Genomic DNA, 22618 nt, shown 5'->3' with positions numbered 1-22618 from the left:
CAAAAGGTGAAAGCAATTTAAACGTCCCTTGACAGATGAATAAAGGGTGGTGTATTCCTGCAGTGGAGTGTTATTTAGCCTTAAGAAGGAAGTTTTGACATGTTACAAGTGAATGAAACTTGAGGACATTATACTAAGTAAAATAAGCCAGTCACAAAAGGGAAACTACTGCATGATTTCACTTATGTGAGATACCTAGAGTGGTCAAAGTTATGGAAACAGAAAGTAGAATGATGGCTGCTAGGGGTTGGAGGAAGGGTAAACGGGGAGTTGTTTAATACAGAGCTTTGGTTTTGCAAGATTAAAAAGTTCAGGAAATAGATTTACAGTATGAATATACTTACCTACTGAACTGTATACAGTACTTAAAAATAGTTGATAGTAAGTTTTATGTTATGTGTATTTTGCCATAATTAAAAACAAATTTTAATTTGAAAAAACACACACACAAAAAAACCCTAAGCAGGTTAACAGAACACATTTATGATGATGTACAGTGTGAAGCCTTTGTCTTCCATCAGAGAATCTCAAACTTGCGCATGCACCAGGGTAATCCGGTGGGCTTCAAACAGATTGCTGGGCACCAACCCCAGAGTTTCTGAACCAGTAAGCCTGGGGTGAGGCCCGAGAATTTGCATTTATAACAAGTTCCCAGGTGTCATGAGGCTGCTGCCACAGATCCAAGGATTGCACTTTGAAGGTTGCTACATCAGGTAAAACTGCAGACTACTTTCTGTTAATTTCTATGTATCTGTTTATAATAAATCTTTGGTTCTGGAGTCCGTGAGAGTCTTAAGTGCCTGCCATGCATGCCCTTAGTCATGCATTGTACCATGTGTCCCTTTCTCCTCTGGCCAGTAATATGCTACAGACAAAGGGCTAGACCTAATAGGCTGGGCGTGGAAACTCTGCCCAATTTTGCACAATATATGGCAAATAATCCAATTAGAATAATCCAATCCGGTTTTGAATGCAAGACACACAAAGGCAGGTCAGATAGAAGCAGAGGCTAAAAGAAGCTTAATGTGAAGGAACAACAAAACTTGTCAAGTCCTGGGTCACCTCTTTTCCCCTCAAGCGGTATGAACCACATTGCACTAACGTGAGTTTATGTGGCTGCTGAGATGCTTCCTGTGCTTCCCCACTTCCTGGTGTGAACCAAATATAAATCTGCATCTTCTCTGCTGACAAGGGCAAGTCTCTGTTTCCAGGAAAATCCTCCCACCCTGTTTTGATAGTTCTGGTATCTCTGTCATACCGTTAAGTCTCTGCTTTTCTATGGAAGGAAACAATATTCTCTCTTGATCAAGAAATGTGACTCCTTAAGACTCAGTTTCTGTCGAGTTTGAGAAAAATTATAAACTATGCCTCCACCATGAGATAGGAATTTTTCCATCTGCCAAAATGCCTTTGAATAATTGCAATACATGACTCTTAGGAAACATCCTGGAATTACTATAAAAATCGGTAAACACATCTCATCCCAGTATCTTGTTTCTCTCCTCTGACTGCCTCAGCTAGTTCATTTGGTAGAATTAAAAAAAAAAAAAAAGTTTCCTCGCAGTTAGCTCCTTCAGTCGTTTCTCCCCAGAAAGGGGAGAAAGCAGATTGTCGTTTTGAAAGGCGGCAGGAAAACAATGCTACAAGCAGGTACTGTCTATGGTGGAAAACATGGTTTTAAAGATACCGTTTAAAGATCTAACCAGAAAATGAGCCCTAGCATGATTTTTCAGGATGACGTCCCCTGAACATAAGCCCTATTGAGTCTTTTGAAGCAAAACTTAATATAAGACCCAGTCTTATTTTCGGGGAAACACAGTAGTGAGCTTCTTACGAAGGGAATGTCAAGATGCTGCACCACTGTCTAGAAACAGCCACAGAGGGAATAGCCACCTGAGGTCTCTCCTTACTCGGAGACTGAGAGGCGGTGACACTGGGACGGTTCTCGGGTAGAGAGATGCTGAGGCAACACCTCCCCTCCGATAACTACCAGGAATCACACACTTGGACCACACCCCACTGAGACCAGTTGCTGCGGGTGCTTCCTGATCCGGGCATTGGGCGAGACCCTCTCAGCCAATCATCGGACAGGCACTGGTCGTGCCCCTGGTTCCTCTCCAGCCTGTTTCATGACGTCATCCTACAGCGCCGGAAGCGGTGCCGCACGGAGGGGTAACGTGAATTTGTCCGTCTCCGCTGTCTGGAGGTAAGGCAGTTGGAGGCGTACCTCCTCTGCTGGCCGGGAATAAAGCCGTGGGTATGCGCTTTAGGCCGGCCCGCTCCTGCCCTTGAGTGATGTGCCTTGAATAACGCTCTCAAGGCTTCTTTCCCGGCAGGCGTTGCTGCATCCTCGGGCTCCAGGGCTCTGGGCTTCCCACTTTCCCCCTGCTTCCTAGGACCGGTTTTCGGTAGCACTCAGTTGGTCTTCGCCCCACTTCGCGTTCGTTCAGCTGTGCCCCCGACACCTGCCGCTGACTTGGTCGCAACAAGCAGAGAAAAGATTAGAGAGTGGGCTCTGTCCCACCCTTGGAGGCGGCTCCCCTTGTCAGGATGGACATTGTTTCCTTCAGAAACGCTCCCTGAAAGGAACGTGAGGGCCCTCCACTCCTATAGGTCCTCAACAGGTCTTACAGGAAGGCCAGAAGGAGCAAGCCTTTCCCCAGGCAGACCAGTGATAGCGGTTCAACAAAGCAGGGATTTAATTTCTATTTGTAGTTCATGGGCTCCAGGTTTGGAGCTTTTTGGGAATTGGACATATTGGGGATCCTTGGAACACTTGGAACAGGACTGTTCATGTGGGGAGACAATATGGATTTGTGCTTTTTCATCTTAGTTGCGTAGCCTGTGCTGTCAGGTAACTTTTTTAACGAGTCTTGAGCTCTTTCATCCCGCCTTCACTGTTAATAAGAGTGATAATAGTGTTGAATGCTTGCTTTTTGCCAGACGCTGAGGTTCACCTACTTCCTCATTTAGCCTTTGTAGTGTAGAACAATTAATGTTGTTTTATAGCTGAAGAAGTAAAGACTGAGAGTAACCTGCTACAAGTCACACAGTGAGTAGCTAGTGGAGCCACCATTTGCCCTCCAGCAGTTGGACTTCACAGGCCTGGATGTTATCCACTATTCTATGCTGATTTTATTCAACTGTTTATTAAGCTCCCACATGCCTCACTGCGTTGTTGTCTATTATTTTGTGGGGAAAATTGAGGTTATCAGATACGCTTTCTCTCAAATTTCTGCCTCTGCTTTCCCTCTTACAAAGTCGTCTAGATTTACACCCATCTTTACCTTTCCGTAAGCCTCCGGATGAGCTGTATCCTCTGGTCAAAGCAAATCCCTTTATCTTTGCTTCTGACCTTCCTTTTATGCTATTACTTACGAGAGCTTGTTTTCATTTGTCTTTTCTGTCCACGTCTATATCCCAGTCACGTATAAACAAGCTCACGTTTCTCAGGTCCCTGGCCATCCCTCACCCCCACTCCCACCCCCAAGCCAAAAAGAAAGGAAAAGTTCTTGGTGATCCATCTTTCTTTAGCTGTCATCCACTAACTCTTTTCCCCTTCTTATCCAAACTGTTTTACAGTATTCTAAGTTCTGTTTCCATTTCCTCACCTCCCATTCCCTTCTGCAGTCTAGCTTTCAGACCTATCATTCCCCTGAAATTTTACCCTAAGGTCATCAGTGATTGATTATCAAACCAGATAGCCATTTAAAAAAAGATCATTGCTCCATCCCTGTGCTGCTTTTGAAACTTGATACTTCTGACTCCCTTCTCCTTTGCTTTCCAGGATAATACACTCAGATGATTTATTCAGTGAACATTTATTGTGACACAGATAAACAAGACACAGTGCCTTGCCTTACAGAGCTAATATTCTAGCTTTTTCTCCATGGGTCTCGCTCCCTAGTCATTTCTCCTGTGGGTAGTCTTTTTTTTTCCTCCTCTCCTAAAATATTGGGTGTTTCCAAGGCTTGTGACTTTGGCCCATGGTCTTTTCATTTTGTACACTCTGCCTGAGGGAGCACATCAACTGTACTTGGTTTTAACTTCCTACATGCTCCCAAATAGAAGTGGTCAGCTTAGAACTCTTTTCTGAGTTTCACCCTCACCTCAGACTACCCTGCTGGACAGCTCTGCAAGTCCCACAGGCAGTTCAAATTTAGAGGTCCCAAATGGAACTCAGCATCTTCCCTGAACTTACTTTTATCACATCCATCACTAAATCCTCATGATTTTACCCCCTAAATATTTCTCAAACATGTGCTCTCTTCTTTGCCCCTATTATTGTCGTACTTTAGGCCTCATCATCTCTCACTTGAAATGTGATGACGTTCTAACTTGTTTCCTTGCCTCTAGTCCTCTAGTTCCCCATGTATCTGTTCTCCATACTACCTACCTCCTCTCCCAAATGATCTTTGAAAACAAATCTAACTGTGTCAGAGTCCTGTTTAATAATCTTGAAGGAGCTGGTCCATCATCTGATCTTTTCTCTCATTCAGCAAATATGTATTATTTACTGAATTGCAAAATCCATTGGAACTTTTAAAATTTGAGCTTCTCAGCCAGTCACCCAGGGCTCTGCTTCATCTGGATCCGCTTGCATCTCCCGCCTCTTTTTTGCCTCATAATTTAGGTTGCAGCAACACTGAACTGCTTTTTCACATGCACTGTGCTGTTTCTTTGTGCACTTGCCCTTGCTGTTCTCTTTGACTTGAATCTTCACTGATTCCTTTCTTTACCTCCTGCTCCTCAACTAATTAGGCTGCCCCCTTTCACCTAATTAACCTGGTTTGTATGTAGGACTCATTGTAGGCCCACTCTTACAGGAAACCTTTCTTGACACCTCCTTTCTCCAAGTCTGGGGCGGGTACTCCACTTTTGTGCTCCCATAATACCCTTTGCACAAACCAGTCATACCATATTTGTTATAATTGTCTTTGTGTTTCTCTCTTCCACAAGACTGAGCTTTTTGAAGGCAGGTATGATGTATTATACCTGCATTATACAATACAAATGATATGTAGTGTCTCTCTATTCCCAGTACTAGAATGGCAAAAGGCACATAGTGGGCATGTAGTAATTTTGATTGATCAAATGAGTGAAGACAAAAGGTATATGGTGCAGTGATTAAGAACATTCTTTGGAATTAATTCAAATTCTAGCTCTGGCACACGTTGCCTGTGTGACTTAAATATGTTATTTATCTCCTCTAAGCCTTAAATTTCTCTTCCTTAGAATGAGAGTTGTTGTGAAGATTAAATGAGATGATATATTTAGCAAGTGCCTAGCATAGAGTATAAATTTGATAAAGGTATGTTGAACAGCAGGGGACAAAGTATAAGACCAGGCCTACCCCCCAGGGCAGTGATCTCCGGAGACCTTCCTTTGAGTTTCCTGAGTAGTGATGCAGTCTGTTTACAAGAAAATTTTACCTGGAAAGTAAAATTACATCCACATTTAATTTTTAGAGAACTGTGAAGGTAAATTGACCATATCTAGTAACAAGATGTAGAGAAGTTAGCTCAGTGAAGGCCTCAGGGAGGAGGTAAGACTTGGAAGTTGTGAAGGATTTGGGTTTCTAGGAGGGAGGAAAGAGTAAAAACCAATAACAGGAGGTCTATTAAGAATTACTTATTTTGGAGCCATGATTCAGTACATTGTATCTAAAGGATGTACATACATCCTTGCATGTATGAGTCTGGAGGAAGGGAGGAAAGAGGTATGCGTAAGTGGGTCTAGTTCTATGAAAAGAAGTGGGAGGTGAAATAAGTAACCTCTGTGGGGTTAGAGTATGAGGGTCTTTAAGCTTGAGGTATTGATCAGGGCTGGGCAAGTGTCCAGGGCTGTGTTGGACGTTACGGTAGCCATCAGCCACATTTAACTAGCTATTTAAGTTTAAGGAATCAAAGACATTGAATTCCTCTGTTGCACTAGCTACATTTCAGAATCTTAATTGTCACATGGTGGCTGCATTATTGGACAGTGCACATTTAGAACACTTCCATAATTGCAGAAAATTCTACTGGACGGCACTGTTCCAGGTTATCAGATTGCTGGCATTGTGTGGCCTATCAGATAACTTGAGTTCCTTAAAGAAATAATCAGAATTTCTTTCTGACCAATCTCCACGACTCTGCAATGGAAAGTACGGAGCTGAAAAACAGAGTTAGGACTCATCCACATAGAGGATGGGATTGCCCAAAGAGAGGAGCAAAGCACCCCACATAAGAAAGGGTGTCAGAGGAGGGGAGAGAGAAGGAAGGGAAGAGAACCTGGATAGGATTATCATCCGATCCTTCACTTGCAAATATTTATTGTATTCTTGCTGTATGCCAAGTATTGTATTAAGTGCTGGGGATATATTGGTAAGCAAAAATGAACTTGATTTGCTGCCACAGAGCTTGCAGTTTATGGAGTTTTACTAGATGGACTATATTGAAGATTCAGGGACGCCCATCCTTATGTACTCCCCATATTCTAAAATGCTTCATTCCTAGAAGTTGGAACTGGGGGCTGAAATGGGCCAAGATATTGCTTAAGGTTAGTTGCATAAGCATTGTGCGGTCAGTGTTTCAGCTTCTTGAGAAGTGAATAGGAGCATCATAACTTCAGAGCTTTGGCGGGAAGGAAGCATGTGAGTATGTGTTTGTGTAGGGCAGGAGGGGTAGTTCCTGTTGTCCTGTGGACACCTAGCCGTGCTCAGCGGCTCATGGGATTTCTTCCTGTTTCTGCTCTCAAACTGCTCTCGCCAGGCTTCTTTTATTATTATGGTGACTAGTCCATCATCAAATAACTTATTTCCCAGTGCCTAATGAAGACATACTTCTCAGTCTGTTACCTGCTCATTCATCAGTTTCCAGCAAGGGCAAACAGATGCCCCTCTGAACAGGTAGCATGTAAAAGTGTGACCTGCCTGTAGCACCATCATCCTTTGAGGCTCCAGATTTAGGATTTTAGATTTACAACTGACTCTTCATGCTCTGGCATCAGCTCCTTCACAAAGACCTGCTGAGCTGCCTTTTGGCCCTCACTCTGGCCCGCATTGTATTAACAGACTCCTGGCTAATTTGTGACTCCAGATTTTTCCACTCTAGTTGTGTCCTATTGATTGTTAGATCTCAGCCTAGTGTTCTTTCAACACTTCTGCCTTTTTTTGTTACTCTTTGGGGCAGCCCTTCTGGGTCAGCCGGCTTTTCACCACTCACCCATGGCTTGTCATTGCTGAAATCTGTGCTGTCACTTGTGCATTTTAAAATGGAATGTCAACCCCCTTCCCAAAGGAAGAAAAACAAAGAGAAATGGAACGTCCACTCCCACTCCTTTTCTTCCTTGTCAGTGTTCTTGTCCTTTTCAACTGGGTGGTTTCTGAAGACTTTCCTGACTGATCCAATTTCTATGACTTTGCACCCCTTGAATGCTCATATGCTCACTCTGTCTTGTATTATCCTGTTTTTGCAGATGGTAATGAAACTGATTTTTAAAATCTGGTTTTTTTTCTTTCCCCTTTGGACTCACAGCTTGTGCAGAGGACTCTTGATAGGTGTTGCCTTGCTGCAGGGGACATTGCTTAAAGAGAGGGTATTGGAGATCTGAGTATTGATAAACTCAGGGAGTCTTGGGAGGCCCCAAGAATCTCGTCCTGTCCTTGCCCATAATCCCATGCTCTCCCTCCCTGATGATCTCATACTCTTTCTTTGCCTCAGCTTCTATGACATATTGATGCCTCTCAAATATATACATTCAGTCCGTTGCTCTCCCTCAGCTTCATTCCCGTGCATCCCAGCTGACCCTTGGATTTTCCACAGGCAACTTAATCTAATTGTGTTTCAATCTGAAATCATCTCTTCACCTAATGTTTATCCCCAAATTATGTCTCCTCGTGTGTTTCTCATTTTGGTAAATGGGTATTTCCGAATTAGAAATCCTGGTTGATATCTCCCTTTAGTCCTTTGTCATTCCTCAAATGCAGTCAGAGATTCAGTCTGCCTTCAGGATTTCTTCCCGCTCTGCTTCCTCTCCATCCCCTTTGTTCTGCCCTTTTTTCAGGCAGAATTTCTTGTCGCTTTTCCTTCTGCTGTTACTCTCTACCTGGTCATAAAGGTTGTTTTTCAAATAATACCAGCACCTCCACTATTGTTTTGCAGGTTGTGTATTGCAGAAAGGTGCTGCATTCAGACTTTAGAAACTGTGGATTTGTGCATTTATTATGACAATCTTCTAGCAGATGGCAGTAGAACATATTGTTCTATCATCAAAATGCTATGATAAGTAAGGAAAAGAAGCCTTCTAATACACATAAAAATGCATGTGGACTGAAGAACATCTTCTGTTGTCATGTCCTTAGTTCTCCGCTAGGCAAACTCCTTCTCGTGCTTTAAAACCCATCATAAATGTCCATTATTCATGAAGCCTTTTTTGATAATTCCTCACCAGTCAGTCATTCCTTTCCCTGGGCTAATGCTGTATTTGGTTATTTCCTACTTACAATGTTTATCACATTAATTTTAATAATTGGTATGTGAGTCTGTCTGCCCCATTGTACTCCAGGCCCCTCAAGGATAGGGACAGTGGTTAATTATTTTTTGATCTTCAGCATGTAGCCTAATGTTGAGCTCGTAGAGTACATCAATAAACATAACACATATTTGATTGCTTAGCATGATTCAGGCACCGAGATGAATACTTGACTCACATGATCTTATTTCATCCTTACAGCTGACTGGAGTCCTGTCATTATCCCACTTTACAGGTGAGGAAATTGAGACTAGGGAGGTGGAGTCACTTGCCTCAAGGTGAATAGCTGGTAAGTGGCATGTGTGGTGGTGCTGGGGTGTGGCCCCGGAGGACGCTGCTTGTTATTCCCGCGATTCTCTTCTGTTTCGTCTCCCAGAGTCATGATGCGGGTGTGCTGGTTGGTGAGACAGGACAGCCGGCACCAGCGAATCCAGCTTCCACATTTGGAAACAGTTGTGGTTGGGCGCAGCCCTGAGACCCAAATCACTGACAAGAAATGTTCTCGACAGCAAGGTAACTGATCACAGGCGTGTGGAGAGTACCACGTTTGGTTCCTTAGGATCTTGATAGCCAAACATACACATTTCCTGGTGCTAATGATGGAAAGCCTTTTGTCTGCCATAAACAAAGCTCAGAGACTGAGCTCTTTTAGCCAATACCAGAGCCTCATTCACTGCTGATTCCACCCTCTGAAAGTGGTTATTCAGCCTTGGGAACAGGCAGGTTCCACCCCGTTACTATGGGATGAGGGCACGGAGTCCTGCATCCTGCTGTGCCCATGGAAGGTCCTCGCTGGGCAGTGAGACAGTGGAATTCTGGGATCTCCAGGCTGAAACCATGTCTGAGAGGTGATGGCATGGTTCCGTCCTTTACACAATGCCTCACACGGAGGGTGACATCTGTATAAGTCTGTGGCGTCTAGCTCTTGAAGTGTCATCCCTGGGAATTAATGAAATGAAAGTCCTTAGGAAAAAGCCTTACCACGGAGCCCATTTTTTACTTGTAAACTTCCAGAGGTGCTCACTGCTCCCAGGCCTCCCACCTGAAGCGTGTTCCCTGTAGCAGGGGTTCCCAAGGCTTGGAGTCGGCGGCACTGATTATGGGTTTTCCCACATGAGTTAATCCAAATGGGGGGGGAAAAGCCGCTCTTGAGCTGACTAGACCCAAGATAAGCAGCAGACACTTCTCGCTCTCTGTCCTTTTGTGTCACAGCAGCAACTGTAGGGACATGTATATCAGCTTTTCCTCTGCTTGTCTTCCCTGAAGAGCAACTGTGGTGTCTCTTCTTTACTGCTTGTCCCACCCCAGAAATTTTGTTCACTTATCCAAACACAAATGTTTAATGTTACTTCTTCCTACACATGCTCAGATTGTTCTGTATGAATATTTCTTTTCTAGAATATTCTCTCCATTCTTCCTACCCAAGACCAGCTGAACTTCTGTTTCCCAGGAATGTATCATTTGCCTCTTTCTCTGTTAAGGACTTCTGATAGTTTTATGTAATAGTGTAAGCCTGATTTAATCCTGAGCCAAGACCTTGTGAGAGAAGTGGGTCCCCTTCCCTGACTGCAGAGTCTGTGATCCTGGGTGAGCTAAGGAAGTCTAGGGAGGTACCCTCCCTGGGCCAAGGGAATAGGGAGGCTTGTGGGGATTCAGTGAAGCTGCCTCATAGGGATGTTAGTAGTAGCGAAGGGAGTATGTTCACTTGGACATTTTAGCAAGGGTTTGGAGCTCCAGCCGCCTGCATAATGGATAGTTTTGCTCACAGGCCTTTGAAGAAACCCATCAAGTTGCCTCCTAGAGTGAGGCTTCCATGTCCTGTAGAGAATAAGAGCATGTGCCTGGTTCGTCATGGCATTTGGATTTAACTTTTCTCAATCTCTTTCAGTACATTTGAAAGCAGAGTGTAACAAAGGATATGTCAAGGTAAAGCAGGTATGTCTGTTCGTAACTTGGACTTCTATTTTATACTTGATGATTTTCTTACGCTGTTGACTTTAGAGTGTCTGTGCCAGCCAGTAAGGCTTCTCTGTCATGTGTGGAAGTGACAGAGTACTATAAGTGAACATTAAGCACGGTGCCTGGCACGTAGTAAGTGGTTAACATAGCAGTGGCCATATTAGTAATGGTGTTATTGCTATTATTATTATTATTATTATTATTTTCTGATTATTCCATAGGTAGGGGTCAATCCCACCAGCATTGACTCAGTCATAATTGGGAAGGACCAAGAGGTAAAGCTGCAGCCTGGCCAGGTTCTCCACATGGTGAATGAACTTTATCCGTATATTGTAGAGTTTGAGGAAGAGGCAAAGAGTCCTGGCCTGGAAATGCACAGGAAGAGAAAGAGGTCAGGCAACAGTGACTCTATAGAGAGAGATGCTGCCCAGGAAACTGAGCCCAGTACAGGACTGGAACCTGGGAGCGACCCGAGCCAATGCTCTGTGCCCCCAAGTAAGGGGACAGCTGCATTTACCAGAAAGGTGAGGGTAGTGTGCTTGATAGATGATACGGAGATTAAATGAGATATAATGACTGCCTGATTGTTTTGTAGAACCCAGACATGCGAGAGGGGTTAATTAACCAAGACAAGGGTTAGTAACCATGATGAAAGAGTCACTTGTTTGTGTTACCAGTCACTTGGGTAAATGTCCCTTTATAAACTTTTCTCTTGAATTTCTGAGGTAAGCCACTTGAAGGTAGAGCAGTGAAATTAACGTTGAGCTGCTAAAATGGGTCAGTCAGTTGTATATCTAGAAGGTTAGTCTTAGAACACTTTTCATAAATTGTGTGGTTCACATCCTGATGTCAAAGTAGAAACCTAATCAGGCTTAGATGGAGTGGGAAAGGGCAAAAGAAGATGCTATTCACACATTGGCATTTCTAGTGTCCGTGTAGACACGCAGCTCTGCATATAGGAAGAAAATGGGGATAGCTTATAGTAATAGTGGCAAAAGACTGAGGTAAAGGGGATATCGTTTAATTCCTAAAAACTAACCTTATTTCCAAGTTTGGTTGGACTTTGCTGACATACAGTGTTAACTATGCCAAATTTAACCATTGGCATTTGCAATTTACATGACCCTTTTTTGTTTTAGGAATCATTGGGCCACTGGAGTCAAGGCTTGAAGATTTCTATGCAGGACCCCAAAATGCAGGTCAGAATAAAGTTTTGGCATTGAAGTATATTTCATGTCTTAAATGACTATTTCACAGAGGTCATAACTACAAATGAAATCAAAGGAGATCAGTCTTAGTGAGATTTCGTTTTATTGGGCTATTTTGTGAGAATAAGTGTCTTTTCCCATTGTCAGTGAATAGGAACCTGGAATTCTTTGGAGAGAAGTTAAGTTCTTCAAATGAATATCCCCTCTGTTTTGTTCCTCCTAAACTTCTGGATGCTATTCAGGGAAGTTGTGTTAACTTTACTGTGGTCCCTTTCCAGGGACCATCAGATAATGGACTGTGGCTGTAGTTGCTGGGCTGCCCTGGGGTCAATAGTTAGGCATCATCCTGGGAGGAGTCTTTGAGTTCTTAAATTACATCCTGGGGTTCCAAGGGGCCAGATCTGATAGGGCTTCTTGGAACACATGTGCATGTATCATGTAGTCTGCTGTGGTAGAGGAGAGAAGGGAGAGGGGAGCATTTGTATGGATGCCTGCCGGGATCTCTCATCAGATCCTTAGGAACTACTCTGTACTGTGCATGCTCTGCGTGTTCTGTGCAGTGTGGTGATTGAAAACACACACTAGAGGCAACTTGATCTGCGTGGGAATCCTAGATTTCCCACTTGGCAACTATGTGACTGCATCAATTTATCTGAGTCTCTGTGCTCTCATCTGTCAAAACTGGGATACTAAAACCTTTTGCAGAACATTGGATTGTGGTGCGGGTTAAGCGAGTTAATGAATACAGCACATGGCACACAGAATACGCACTGTAGGTCTCCATTTCCTCCTCCTGTGCCCCTCTGCTAGGTTTACAAAGATGAGCAGGTGGTGGTGATTAAGGATAAATACCCCAAGGCTCGTCACCACTTGCTGGTCTTACCATGGGCCTCCATTTCCAGTCTGAAGGCTGTGACCAGGGAACACCTTGAGCTCCTCAAACATATGCACACTGTAGGGGAGAAGGTGATTGCTGAGGTTGCTGGGTCCAGCAAACTGAACTTCCGATTGGGCTACCACGCCATTCCCAGCATGAGGTAAGCCTTGTGGGTAGGGCTGGGGCATACTTTTTGTGTCTCGGTATGCAGATGGATTCGGCCTGGGTCTGCTGAGTGTGCTGACAGCCCTGAGGCCCAGGGCAATGGAGCGGGCTGTTTCCAAGGCAGATGGGCTGAAACTTTTACCCTTCTGCCTGACTTGCTTATATGACTTGAGTTCCTACTTCTGCTTGTAATTCAATCACATACGTTTTTTTGTTCTTCTCAAAATGTAAACCTCAGAGGGCCTAACCAATGAACTAGGTGAAGCAGCTTTATTACCCTCAGATAAAGAATTGTGATCAGTGATTTTTCAGAAGCCTCCATAACCCCTAAATGATTAAGGACCATTTCTCCGAAGGAGACAAACATCACTGTCACGACAGCTTAGTAGATCTGACATTTAAAATAAAATGAGAGAAAAGTGTGGAGCCTGTTTTCAGGAGGATTCAGAAAGGAATGATTGATTCTTTTCAAAGAATGCAAGCAAGGCAGAGCTCCACATTTTTTTTAGAACTAAGCAACAAGATGAGCAGACTAATTGGATTTCAGAGCTCTTATTTTGCTAATAAAATATAATATAACATAAAATTTATCACTTTAACCATTTTTAAATGTACAGTTGAATAGCATTAAGTATATGTACATTGTTAAGTATATGTACATTGTATGATTGTTGTGCAACCATCACCACCATCTATTTCTAGAACTTTCTTCATCTTCTCAAACTACTTCCCATTCCCTCATCCTCCCATTCTATTTTATGTTTCTAAGAATTTGACTATTCTGGGTACCTCATATAAGTAGAATCATACATTATTGAACTTTTTGTGACTGGTTTATTTCACAGGATAATGTCATCAAGGTTCATCTATGTTGCAGCATGTATCAGAATTTCTTTTGGTTATTTTTTTTTAAGCGCCCAGCATTCTTCACATTTTATTTAGATGGGTAATTATGACTGGATTACTGGTTACTTCAACCCAATGAAATTTTTGTGCCACATTTTTTACCCCCATCAGTACTCTTTCTTTTGAATTGAGGCATAACTTACATAGAATAAAATGCATAGTAAGATTTATCGTTTGATCATTTTAAACAAATGTATATACCATGTAACTATCACTCTGATCAACATATAGGACATTTCTTTCTTTTTTATTTTATTTTATTTTTTTTTGGTTTCAGGTATACAAAACAACATAATGATTAGACATTTACACACACCTCATAAATTGATAACCCCAAGTCTAATACCCATCTGACATTATAGATAGCTATTACAATACTATTGCCTATATTCCCTATACTGTATTTTACATCCTGTGACTCTCTCTCTCTCTCTCTCTCTCTCTATATATATATATATATATATATATATATTTAAATTATAGTTGACAGGTGTACAGTGCAGTGGTTAGGCATTTATATAATTTATTAAGTGATACCCCCAATAAGTCTAATACCCATCTGAGTGGTACATAGTTTTTACATTATTGACTATATTCCCCATACTGTATTTCACATCCCTGTGACTATTTTGTGACTACCAATTTGTACTTAATCCCTTCACCTTTCTTACCCTTCCCCCAACCACCCTCCCATCTAGCAACCATCAGTTCTCTGTATCTATGAGTCTATTTCTGTTTTGTTTGTTCGTTTATTCTGTTCTTTAGATTCCAATTATAAGTGACATCGTGTGGTATTTGTCTTTCTAAGTCTGACTTATTTCACTCAGTATAATACCCTCTAGTTCCATGATATAGGACATTTCTATCATGCTCATCCCTTGTGCTCCTTTCCAGTTAATCTTCCCCTCAATCCCCAAGTGTTGCTATGATTTCTTTCATCATAGATTGGTTTGGTCTGTTCTAAATCATCCTATAAGTGGAATCATACACTGTGTACTCTTTTTTCTGTCTGGCTTTTTTTGGTCAGGATAATGATTTTGAGATTCATGTGTATTGTGTCTATCATAGACATAATTCATTTTTTTCTCTTGGGTAAATACCTAGAAGTGGAATTGCTAGGTCACTGGGTGGGTGTATGTTATTACCTCACTTAAAAAAAATATATATTTATATATATATATATATATATATATATATATATATATATATGTATGTATTTTTCCCCTCCCCCTTTCTTCCGCCTCCCCCCCACCCCACCCCGTCCCACTGTGGTTCAAGCCGTTGTTTCTCAGTCTAGTTGTGTAGGACACAGCTCCCTGGCCCATGCTGGTATTAGGAGCCTTGCACAGATGTGCCGAAATGTCACAGATGTGATAAGTCCTCAGTGCGTCATATCAGGAGTGCATGATGTCAGATGGTTTATTACTCACAATGTTAATTAACCTTGATCACTTTGTTATGGCAGTATCTGCCAGATTTCTCCACTCAGAGTTACTGAATATTGTTTCCTTTGTAATTGATGAATATCTTGACTATTTTGAGACTGTGCTACTGTCCTGTTTCTCCTCAAACTTTTGCCCAGTGATTTTAGCCTCTCTGTTGGTGGATCTTGCCTACAACAGTTACTACTATGGTATTTGTCTAATGGTGATTTTATGTTTCCCTCATTCCTTCTAATTTATTAATTAGAATTCTTTATGGAAGAGCTGTCCCTTCTCCCCATTATGTATTTATTCAATTATTTTTCAGGATGGACTCACAGATATTTATGTTATTGTATAGGTTTTAATTCCATCTATCATTATTTATTTTGTTGCTCAAGTTGTTCCAGCTTTGGTCTTTGGAAGCTCCTTTAGGTTGGCTCCTGTATCACTTTGACATGCCCCCAACATTTTTTGAGCACTTCTTTATTTTCTGGAACAAGGTGTTCTAGGCTCATCTTATATTTTTCTTGTTTTAGCCCTGGAATGAACCACTTCTCCAAAGAGCCCTAGTTCATTTTATTGGAGAATGATATGTATAAACCAAGACTTGGTTACTAGGTTTCCGTAATGTTGATTCTAGGGTGTCTTTGCTCCTTAGTCCTCTCAGCAGATAGAGATAGGAAATCAATGCATGAATCCTAACCCACACTGCCAACACACACCTCTCTATTTATTTATCTATATGTGTATATAGAAAACCATGAGTTCATGCTGATTCCTCTGATTCTAGTCCAACTCCACAAGGTTCATTTTTGTCTCCCCCTTTCCTTTGTTGTAACTTCTTTGTCCAACAGTGAGAAATCTGGCTCTCATTAGCTGCAATAAATTTACTTATTTGTTCAATCCTGACGTGGTTGACCCTTGAACAGCATGGGTTTGAACTGTGCAGGTCCACTTATATGTGGATATTTTTCAATAAATACGTACAGTATTTATTGAAAATAAATACAGTACATAAGTAAATGTATTTTACTTATGACTTTCTTAATAACATTTTCTTTTCTCTAGCTTATTTTATTGTAAGAATACAGTATCTAATACATATAACATACAAAATATGGGTTATTCGACTGTGTATGGTATTAGTGAGGCTTCTGGTCAGCAGTATACTATTAATAGTTAAGTTTTTGCGGAGTCAATAGTTATAAGATTTTTCGACTGTGTGGGGGAACAGCACCCCTAAACCCTGCATTGTTCAAGGGTTAACTATGTACATATGAAAAGTTACAGAATTGCTGCCTCAGACCCTTGTGAGAAAGACTTTTACTCACTAGAGCACAGTGTTTGCATACAGTTTTTTAATCTTTACAGTATTCAGTGAAAAATACTGTTTTCCAAAGTTAATTAGGTTAGTTATTTTCTTCCTGACCCTATTCAGTATGGTTCTTTTTCATTTTAAGGAGGGCGCAGCGCACAGTGGCCCATGTGGGGATCGAACCAGCAACCTTGTTGTTATTAGCACCACGCTCTAACCAACTGAGCTAACTGGTCACCAGTATGGTTCTTTTATAATGTAATACAGTTAGATTTCTAACTGCTTATATTTCATTTTAGATTCTCACATGTACTGGTTGGTTTTGATTATTTATTGATGGAATATGAAGTATTACTGATTCTAAGAGTCAAAGCTATACACAAAGGCATCCTACTTGGTTTAACAAGTCCGAAAGACAACTTTTGATTTTCTTCCCCAAACCTGCTTTTCCCCTAAACCTCTCCATCTCAGTAGGTGGTACCTCCCCAAACCCATATCCAATCCATTAGTAAGTTGTGTCGGTTCTATTCTAAAATATAGTCAAAATTGGATTGCTTCTTGTCATCTCAGCTGCTATAGCTCTAGTCTAAGCTGTGATTATTTCTGGCCTGTGCTGCTGCAACAGCCCCCCTGCTGGTCTCTGTGTCCATCCGTACCCTCTCTACAGTCCTTTCTCCACGTAGCAGCTAGAGTCCTCTTTTAAAAGTATTAATCAGATAATAGCACTCCCCTGCTTATAATCCTTCAATGGCTCCCCAAGGTAATTAGAATATGATGCAGACCCCTTGCCGACCTATAAGACCCTTTATGATCTGCCTCCTACCTCGTCTCTGCTCCTTGGCTCCTACCATTCTGGCCATACTACCTTCTTTCTATTCCGTGGTTGTACTAAGCTCTTTCTCATCTCAGGGCCTTTGCACTTGGCTTTCCCTGAAAACCCTCGCTAGTTCAAGAGCAACCTCTACCCCCTGGGCACTCTCATCACATTTTCGTATTTTTTTCTTAGCAATGTTAATGATTTGATTTTTCCTTGTTTATTTGTTATATTTTATTTGTTTCCCCTCATTAGAATATAATTTCTACAAGGGCAGAGGTCTTTTCCATTTTGTTCACTGCTAAATTCCCAGTGCTAGAATAGTGCTTGGCCCTCCCAGGTACTTACAGAGTGGTAAATCTTCTTAGGTGAATGAATTAACTGAATTAAATGGAAATACTGTCCATATTTTACATACCCATGCTTTTACTGTTTGTCATTTTGATTAAGCCTTACTTTTTAATGGATTTAATCATCAATTGTTTTCCCCTCTCAACTAGCCATGTGCACCTTCATGTGATCAGCCAGGATTTTGATTCTCCTTGCCTTAAAAACAAAAAACATTGGAATTCTTTCAATACAGAATACTTCATAGAATCACAAGGTAAACAGTGTTCTTTGGTTTTCATATTTGTTTTATTTTCTCAGCTGTTTTTATATGTGATTCAGTTGTTTCCTTAAATAATAAACTGATCTCAAAAACCTATGTATAACTTTGTGTTCCCTATAAAGAGAGCCTCATTAAAAGAAACTGGATTATTTGGATTGTAGTAGGATTATCACTTTGCTGTAAGCAGTCTTCTTGGGGGACCTAGAAAACTGTATTTCAAGGTCAAAAAGGTGTTTTATATAACAAGAGGGGACTTAAAAATTGTCCTGAGAATTATTGGGGTTCATAGATGTGAAAGCCCTGAATAGTTCTTTGTCTCTTCTGCTATCAGCTGGATGGAAGTGTGGGGGCTGCCTCCAGTCGAGTGGTTAGTTAACAGGGGAAGGCTGTGTATGTAGAAGGAAGCGTTCCCTGCTGTGTATTCTGTGGCACTTCAGTATGCTGGGATGTTAACAATGCCAGCTACCATTGATCCAGGTAAAGCACTGTGATGAGCCTTTGACACAGTAACATGGATTACTTAGACTGTATCTCAGAGGAATGGGATCATCTCAAAAATAGGTTGCTCAGATTTAGAATCTGATCAAGCCCATTTTCCCAACAGTGAGTCAAATTTACTAGCTTTAGGCTACCTGGTATATTTTTATTTGGAGTCAGATATTTCCTTTTTCTTTTTGGTATCTTATATTGGCTTTCTAGAGTGGCTGGGCTCTGAACTTTTTTCCTTGCCTGCAGCTGTGATTGAAATGGTACAAGATGCTGGCAGAGTGACTGTCCGGGATGGGATGCCTGAGCTCTTGAAGCTGCCTCTCCGTTGTCACGAGTGCCAGCAGCTGTTGCCTTCCATTCCTCAGCTGAAAGAGCATCTTAGGAAGCACTGGCCAAAGTGATTCTGTGGAGCCTGAACTTCTGCAGCAAGCATGGCTGATTGTTTAGAGTAAACTCTGGGAACCTTTTCTGGATAGCTTGTGAACTTTCACTTATTTCTTGAATTAAAACATGCAGGCTTTTTTTTCGTTTGTCTGTTTTTTTAAACAAAACTTATTCTATTCTTAAGTGGCTACAATGTGGGGTGACTCGAAATGGTTCAGGAATTAGGACTTTGGATTTGTCATGGATGTGTTTTCCGGTAAGAGTTACTGGGACAGGCCTGATCCACCATTTCCAGGACCCACGTCAAGTTTGACTAATGAGAGCAAAGCCATGTTCAAACCGACCCAATGCAGGATATGGAAGTAGAGGGCAGGCTATATATTTCTGTTCCTTACATTTATCCTCCCTCCCCAGAGACATGTGATATCCTTTCAACAGAGCAACCAGGGGAGTCTCTTGTTTGTTCCGAAGGCACAGATTGGTCTTGTTCTGTAATCTTAATCTGTTGTGTAATATTCTTTCTCTTTCCATCCTTTATGGAGAGAATTAGTTTCTTGTCCTTTTCACTCCTTTCTAATACAAAACCACCCGAATGCTTTCTTCTCAGGAAGCTCTCTTCTCGTCTCATCAGTTCTCCTTCACGCTGAGCACACAGCCTGGAGGAGGGATGGAGGGATGGGCTTTCTTTGTAATATCAGGGGTTTCTTGGATGGCGAGGAAATGCTCAGCCGTCTGTGCGTCACGGTTCAGCTGTCAAGTCTTCTTGCTGGCTCGTTTTGATCTGTTGTCTGAAAATAAAGTTCATTTGTTTGCGGTATCTCTCTTAGGTAGTTGAAAATTTTCAGGAGTTCCTCCAACAGTCATAGTCAGTCTTGATACATGAAAAGGTAGTCGTTGAATGAAAAAGTTGTACAGAACCCTGTAGCTTCATTTTTCTCTCAGAACAAATTTGGACGGAACAGTTGGATCGATTTGGTGTTTGGATAACGTCAGAACTGAAGGTAAAGGGAAATCTGAAATGTTTTTGATCAAATTGTTGATCTATTTCGGGAGGTGACTCTTTTTTTCTCTTGAGATCATTAAAAAAAGTAAAAATAAAAAGGAGAACCCTTAACAAAAACTTCTCTCTGGAGAGAGAAAACCTCAATCCGTAGAGACCACGTTTGATTTCACTATCTTTCACAAATGAACTAGATGCTATAGTGATTTCTTGGTGAGCATGGGTATAGGTCGTAATTAATAGTAATTAATGATTATAGCAGATAAAACTTGTTCAATCCTGTGTGTCTGACATTATGCTAAGCACTTTATTCAAATTATCTCATTTACTTCTGACTGTAACTCTGGGATAGGTACAATGGTTATGTCCCTTTAGAAGATGAGGATTTAATACTCTATAAAGGCTCATGGGCTCCAAAGCCGGCCTGGGTTCCGGTGCATCAAACTCATTTTCCCTCTTAGTTGAAGAGTATAAATGTACTAACCAGCAGGGGCCACAGACCGCCAGGGGCCTTGGGCCTGTGCTCACCAAAAGTCTTCCATGGTGTTTTGTTGATTTCTCGGAGGACACTCAGTTCCTTAAAACCCTTTTTGTCCATCTGTGACTACAACATGTTTCATCTCTGTCCTCTGCCCCTTCTGCACTCTAGGAATGTAGTCCTTACCTCATTAGCACAGCTACCATAGTTCCTCCCGTCTGGCTCTACTGTGCCTGATCGTCTGCGGCCTCTCCTGCAGTGGTTGCCTACTTACCCTGTGGCCTGCAGGGTTCTCCCCCAACCCAGCTGCAGAGGGGCTGTGTCTTCACAGCTTCTCTTTTGCCGTCATCAGGTACTAGGCACCGAAACTGGCTTCCACATCATGGACATAATGGTTAAGAACAGACCCTTCATTCAGCTCTGGGTCCAAGTCCCGGCTCTGGTACTCAGCTGAGGGATCTTGGGCAAGTTACTTATTTTATCTGAACTTCAGGGTTATAAGGGATTAAATAAAATAATTCATGTAAAAGATTTAGCATAGTATCTGGCACAGAGAAGGGTTAAATACATGGTAACTGGAAGCCTCTGCTTCTGTTTCAGTGGGGACCGGGAAGGAAGGCTCAGTTGATCCATCCCCCTCCCCACGTCTGATGCCTTAGAGCCCTGGAAGCTGTTTCCGTAGGTGTTCTCCATGGTCTGCTGAGATCAGAGTTACTAGTTTCTTTTAAAAAGGTGTAAACTCCTGGGCTGTACCCCAGAACTACTGAATCACGGTCCCTTGGGCCTAGGGATCTGTATTAGAAAACAAACATTCAGGAGGGTTTTTATTCATACTGGTTTGGGAACCACCACATAAATGAACACTTGGCTTCAAACTGGTTTGGGAACCAGTTTGTTCATACTGGTTTGGGAACCACCATATAAATGAACGCTTGGCTTCAAAGCATTTCTGAAGCTTCCGGATTAGGCTACCAGGGAACATACACCATTTTCTGGTTGGCTTTCTGGGCCAGTGTGGGCCTTCCTTTTCTCTGCAGGGTCAATGTTATTTCAGGATCCAGGGAGACCTTGGGTATTAGATGAGGATGAGTGACTGTAGGGACCAGCCCTTCCTGCAGGCAGGGGTTGGGGGAGCCCCTCTGGCTCAAGGCTCTAGGGGCCAGGCCTGGAGCTAATGACTAATCCTCTTTCATGGCTCCCATCGCCTCTTCCTGCCCCAAGGTCACTCCCAGAGGCTTGGCCCGGGACCTGGGATGAACGCAGCTACCTTAGGCTCAGAGCATATGTATTTTTTCTCTTCTGAGTCTTTCTCTGAAATATCCAGATACAAATGGTCCTTTCAGGGACCAGATCATTCTTGGAATGGTCATTAAGAGTCTCTGTAGGTTCAGGGATATTTTCTGGAGCCTGGCATCTGGCAACGTCACATACTGTATATGGCTGGACATCAGAGATTCAGGGCTTGTCTGTGTCAGGATTGGCCTAACTGCCTCTTTCTGTCCCAGTAACCCCAACTTGGAGACGTCAACAGAATTCTTAAGCTTCTTCCATAGACTAGATTAAAAAAAAATCTGAAGAAAGTCATGATGCCTGCCCCAGAATGATGTATATATACACGTTTTATATACATTGACAAGGAGTTTATGAAGCCCCTGAAGTGCTGCTATAGACTCCCTAGTGGTCTGTGGACCTCAGCTTAAGAATCTCTGCTCTGGAGAAAAGGGTCATAACCATGCGTCTGGGATTTTAGGAGGTGTCTGAGGTTACTGTGGAGGACTTGGGGACGGACTTCATCTCCAGGAGTTTTCTGGGATGCTCTCCTTTGACCTCAGTGTTCCCCCCTCAGCCCTTTGGTATGTGCATATCCTGGGGGCCTCTGGCTGCAGATGGAATTCAGGCCCAGGAGCTGCTGGCTCCAGTTTAGCCACCACTCTCAGGTGGGAGTCGGGAGTCGTGGGAAATGGGGAAATCCTCAGCAGGTCTGAGGGGTTCAGGAGCCCTGGCTGACTGACTCATAAGATATCCAAAAGGCACTGAATTGACATGAGAATGAATGTCTCGGGGAGAACAGCACCTGTCATCTGCACAGATAGATGAGCTGCATCGTGACTATTCCAGGACGGTGGGAGGGGCAGCATTTCTAGGGTACAGTATGTGAACAGCACACACTGCTGAAGACCCAGTACAGCTTGTCGCAGCTTGTACGGTGAACGTTTTCAAAATAGGTATTGTCAGATTTTCCACCTAATCAATAAGGCTATACAGTTTAGCATATCAAATTTTAAAATCAAAATGACACTATAAGAAACTGCAACCAAGGAGAAACTATCAGAGCGTGTACGAGTACATACGTATGTGAGATACAATGAAGGAAAATTTGGAAGAGGTGACTACTACTTCCTTTGTTCAGCCAGGCTACTCAGTGACCTTGAGTAATACATCTTTTAGAAGGACAAATGTGAATAATGATTTGGA

At 42.3% G+C, this 22618-nt stretch overlaps 1 protein-coding gene across 5 annotated transcripts in view; it reads left to right on the top strand.

The window, feature by feature from the left end:
• APTX (aprataxin) overlaps positions 1 to 22618 on the top strand; it is a 51543-nt gene that overhangs the window by 18000 nt on the left and 10925 nt on the right. The window contains exons 3-11 of one of the 5 annotated variants that reach the window (XM_081065422.1): positions 1994 to 2206; positions 8716 to 8803; positions 8891 to 9027; positions 10403 to 10449; positions 10695 to 10997; positions 11613 to 11672; positions 12492 to 12718; positions 17683 to 17786; positions 18528 to 18807. In XM_081065422.1, coding sequence (XP_080921548.1) covers positions 8895 to 9027; positions 10403 to 10449; positions 10695 to 10997; positions 11613 to 11672; positions 12492 to 12718; positions 17683 to 17786; positions 18528 to 18682 — 1029 coding nt within the window. In that variant the 5' untranslated portion in view covers positions 1994 to 2206; positions 8716 to 8803; positions 8891 to 8894 and the 3' untranslated portion in view covers positions 18683 to 18807. Of the gene's footprint in view, positions 1 to 1993; positions 2207 to 8715; positions 8804 to 8890; positions 9028 to 10402; positions 10450 to 10694; positions 10998 to 11612; positions 11673 to 12491; positions 12719 to 17682; positions 17787 to 18527; positions 18808 to 22618 lie in introns of those variants that run through there. The other 4 variants (XM_081065424.1, XM_081065426.1, XM_081065423.1 and 1 more) reach the window with 4 other exon arrangements.

Source organism: Rhinolophus hipposideros (assembly GCF_964194185.1).
Source record: "Rhinolophus hipposideros genome assembly, chromosome: 11".
In the NCBI taxonomy this organism is placed as follows: Eukaryota; Metazoa; Chordata; class Mammalia; order Chiroptera; family Rhinolophidae; genus Rhinolophus; species Rhinolophus hipposideros.
This window is presented reverse-complemented; position numbering and strand designations above follow the sequence as displayed.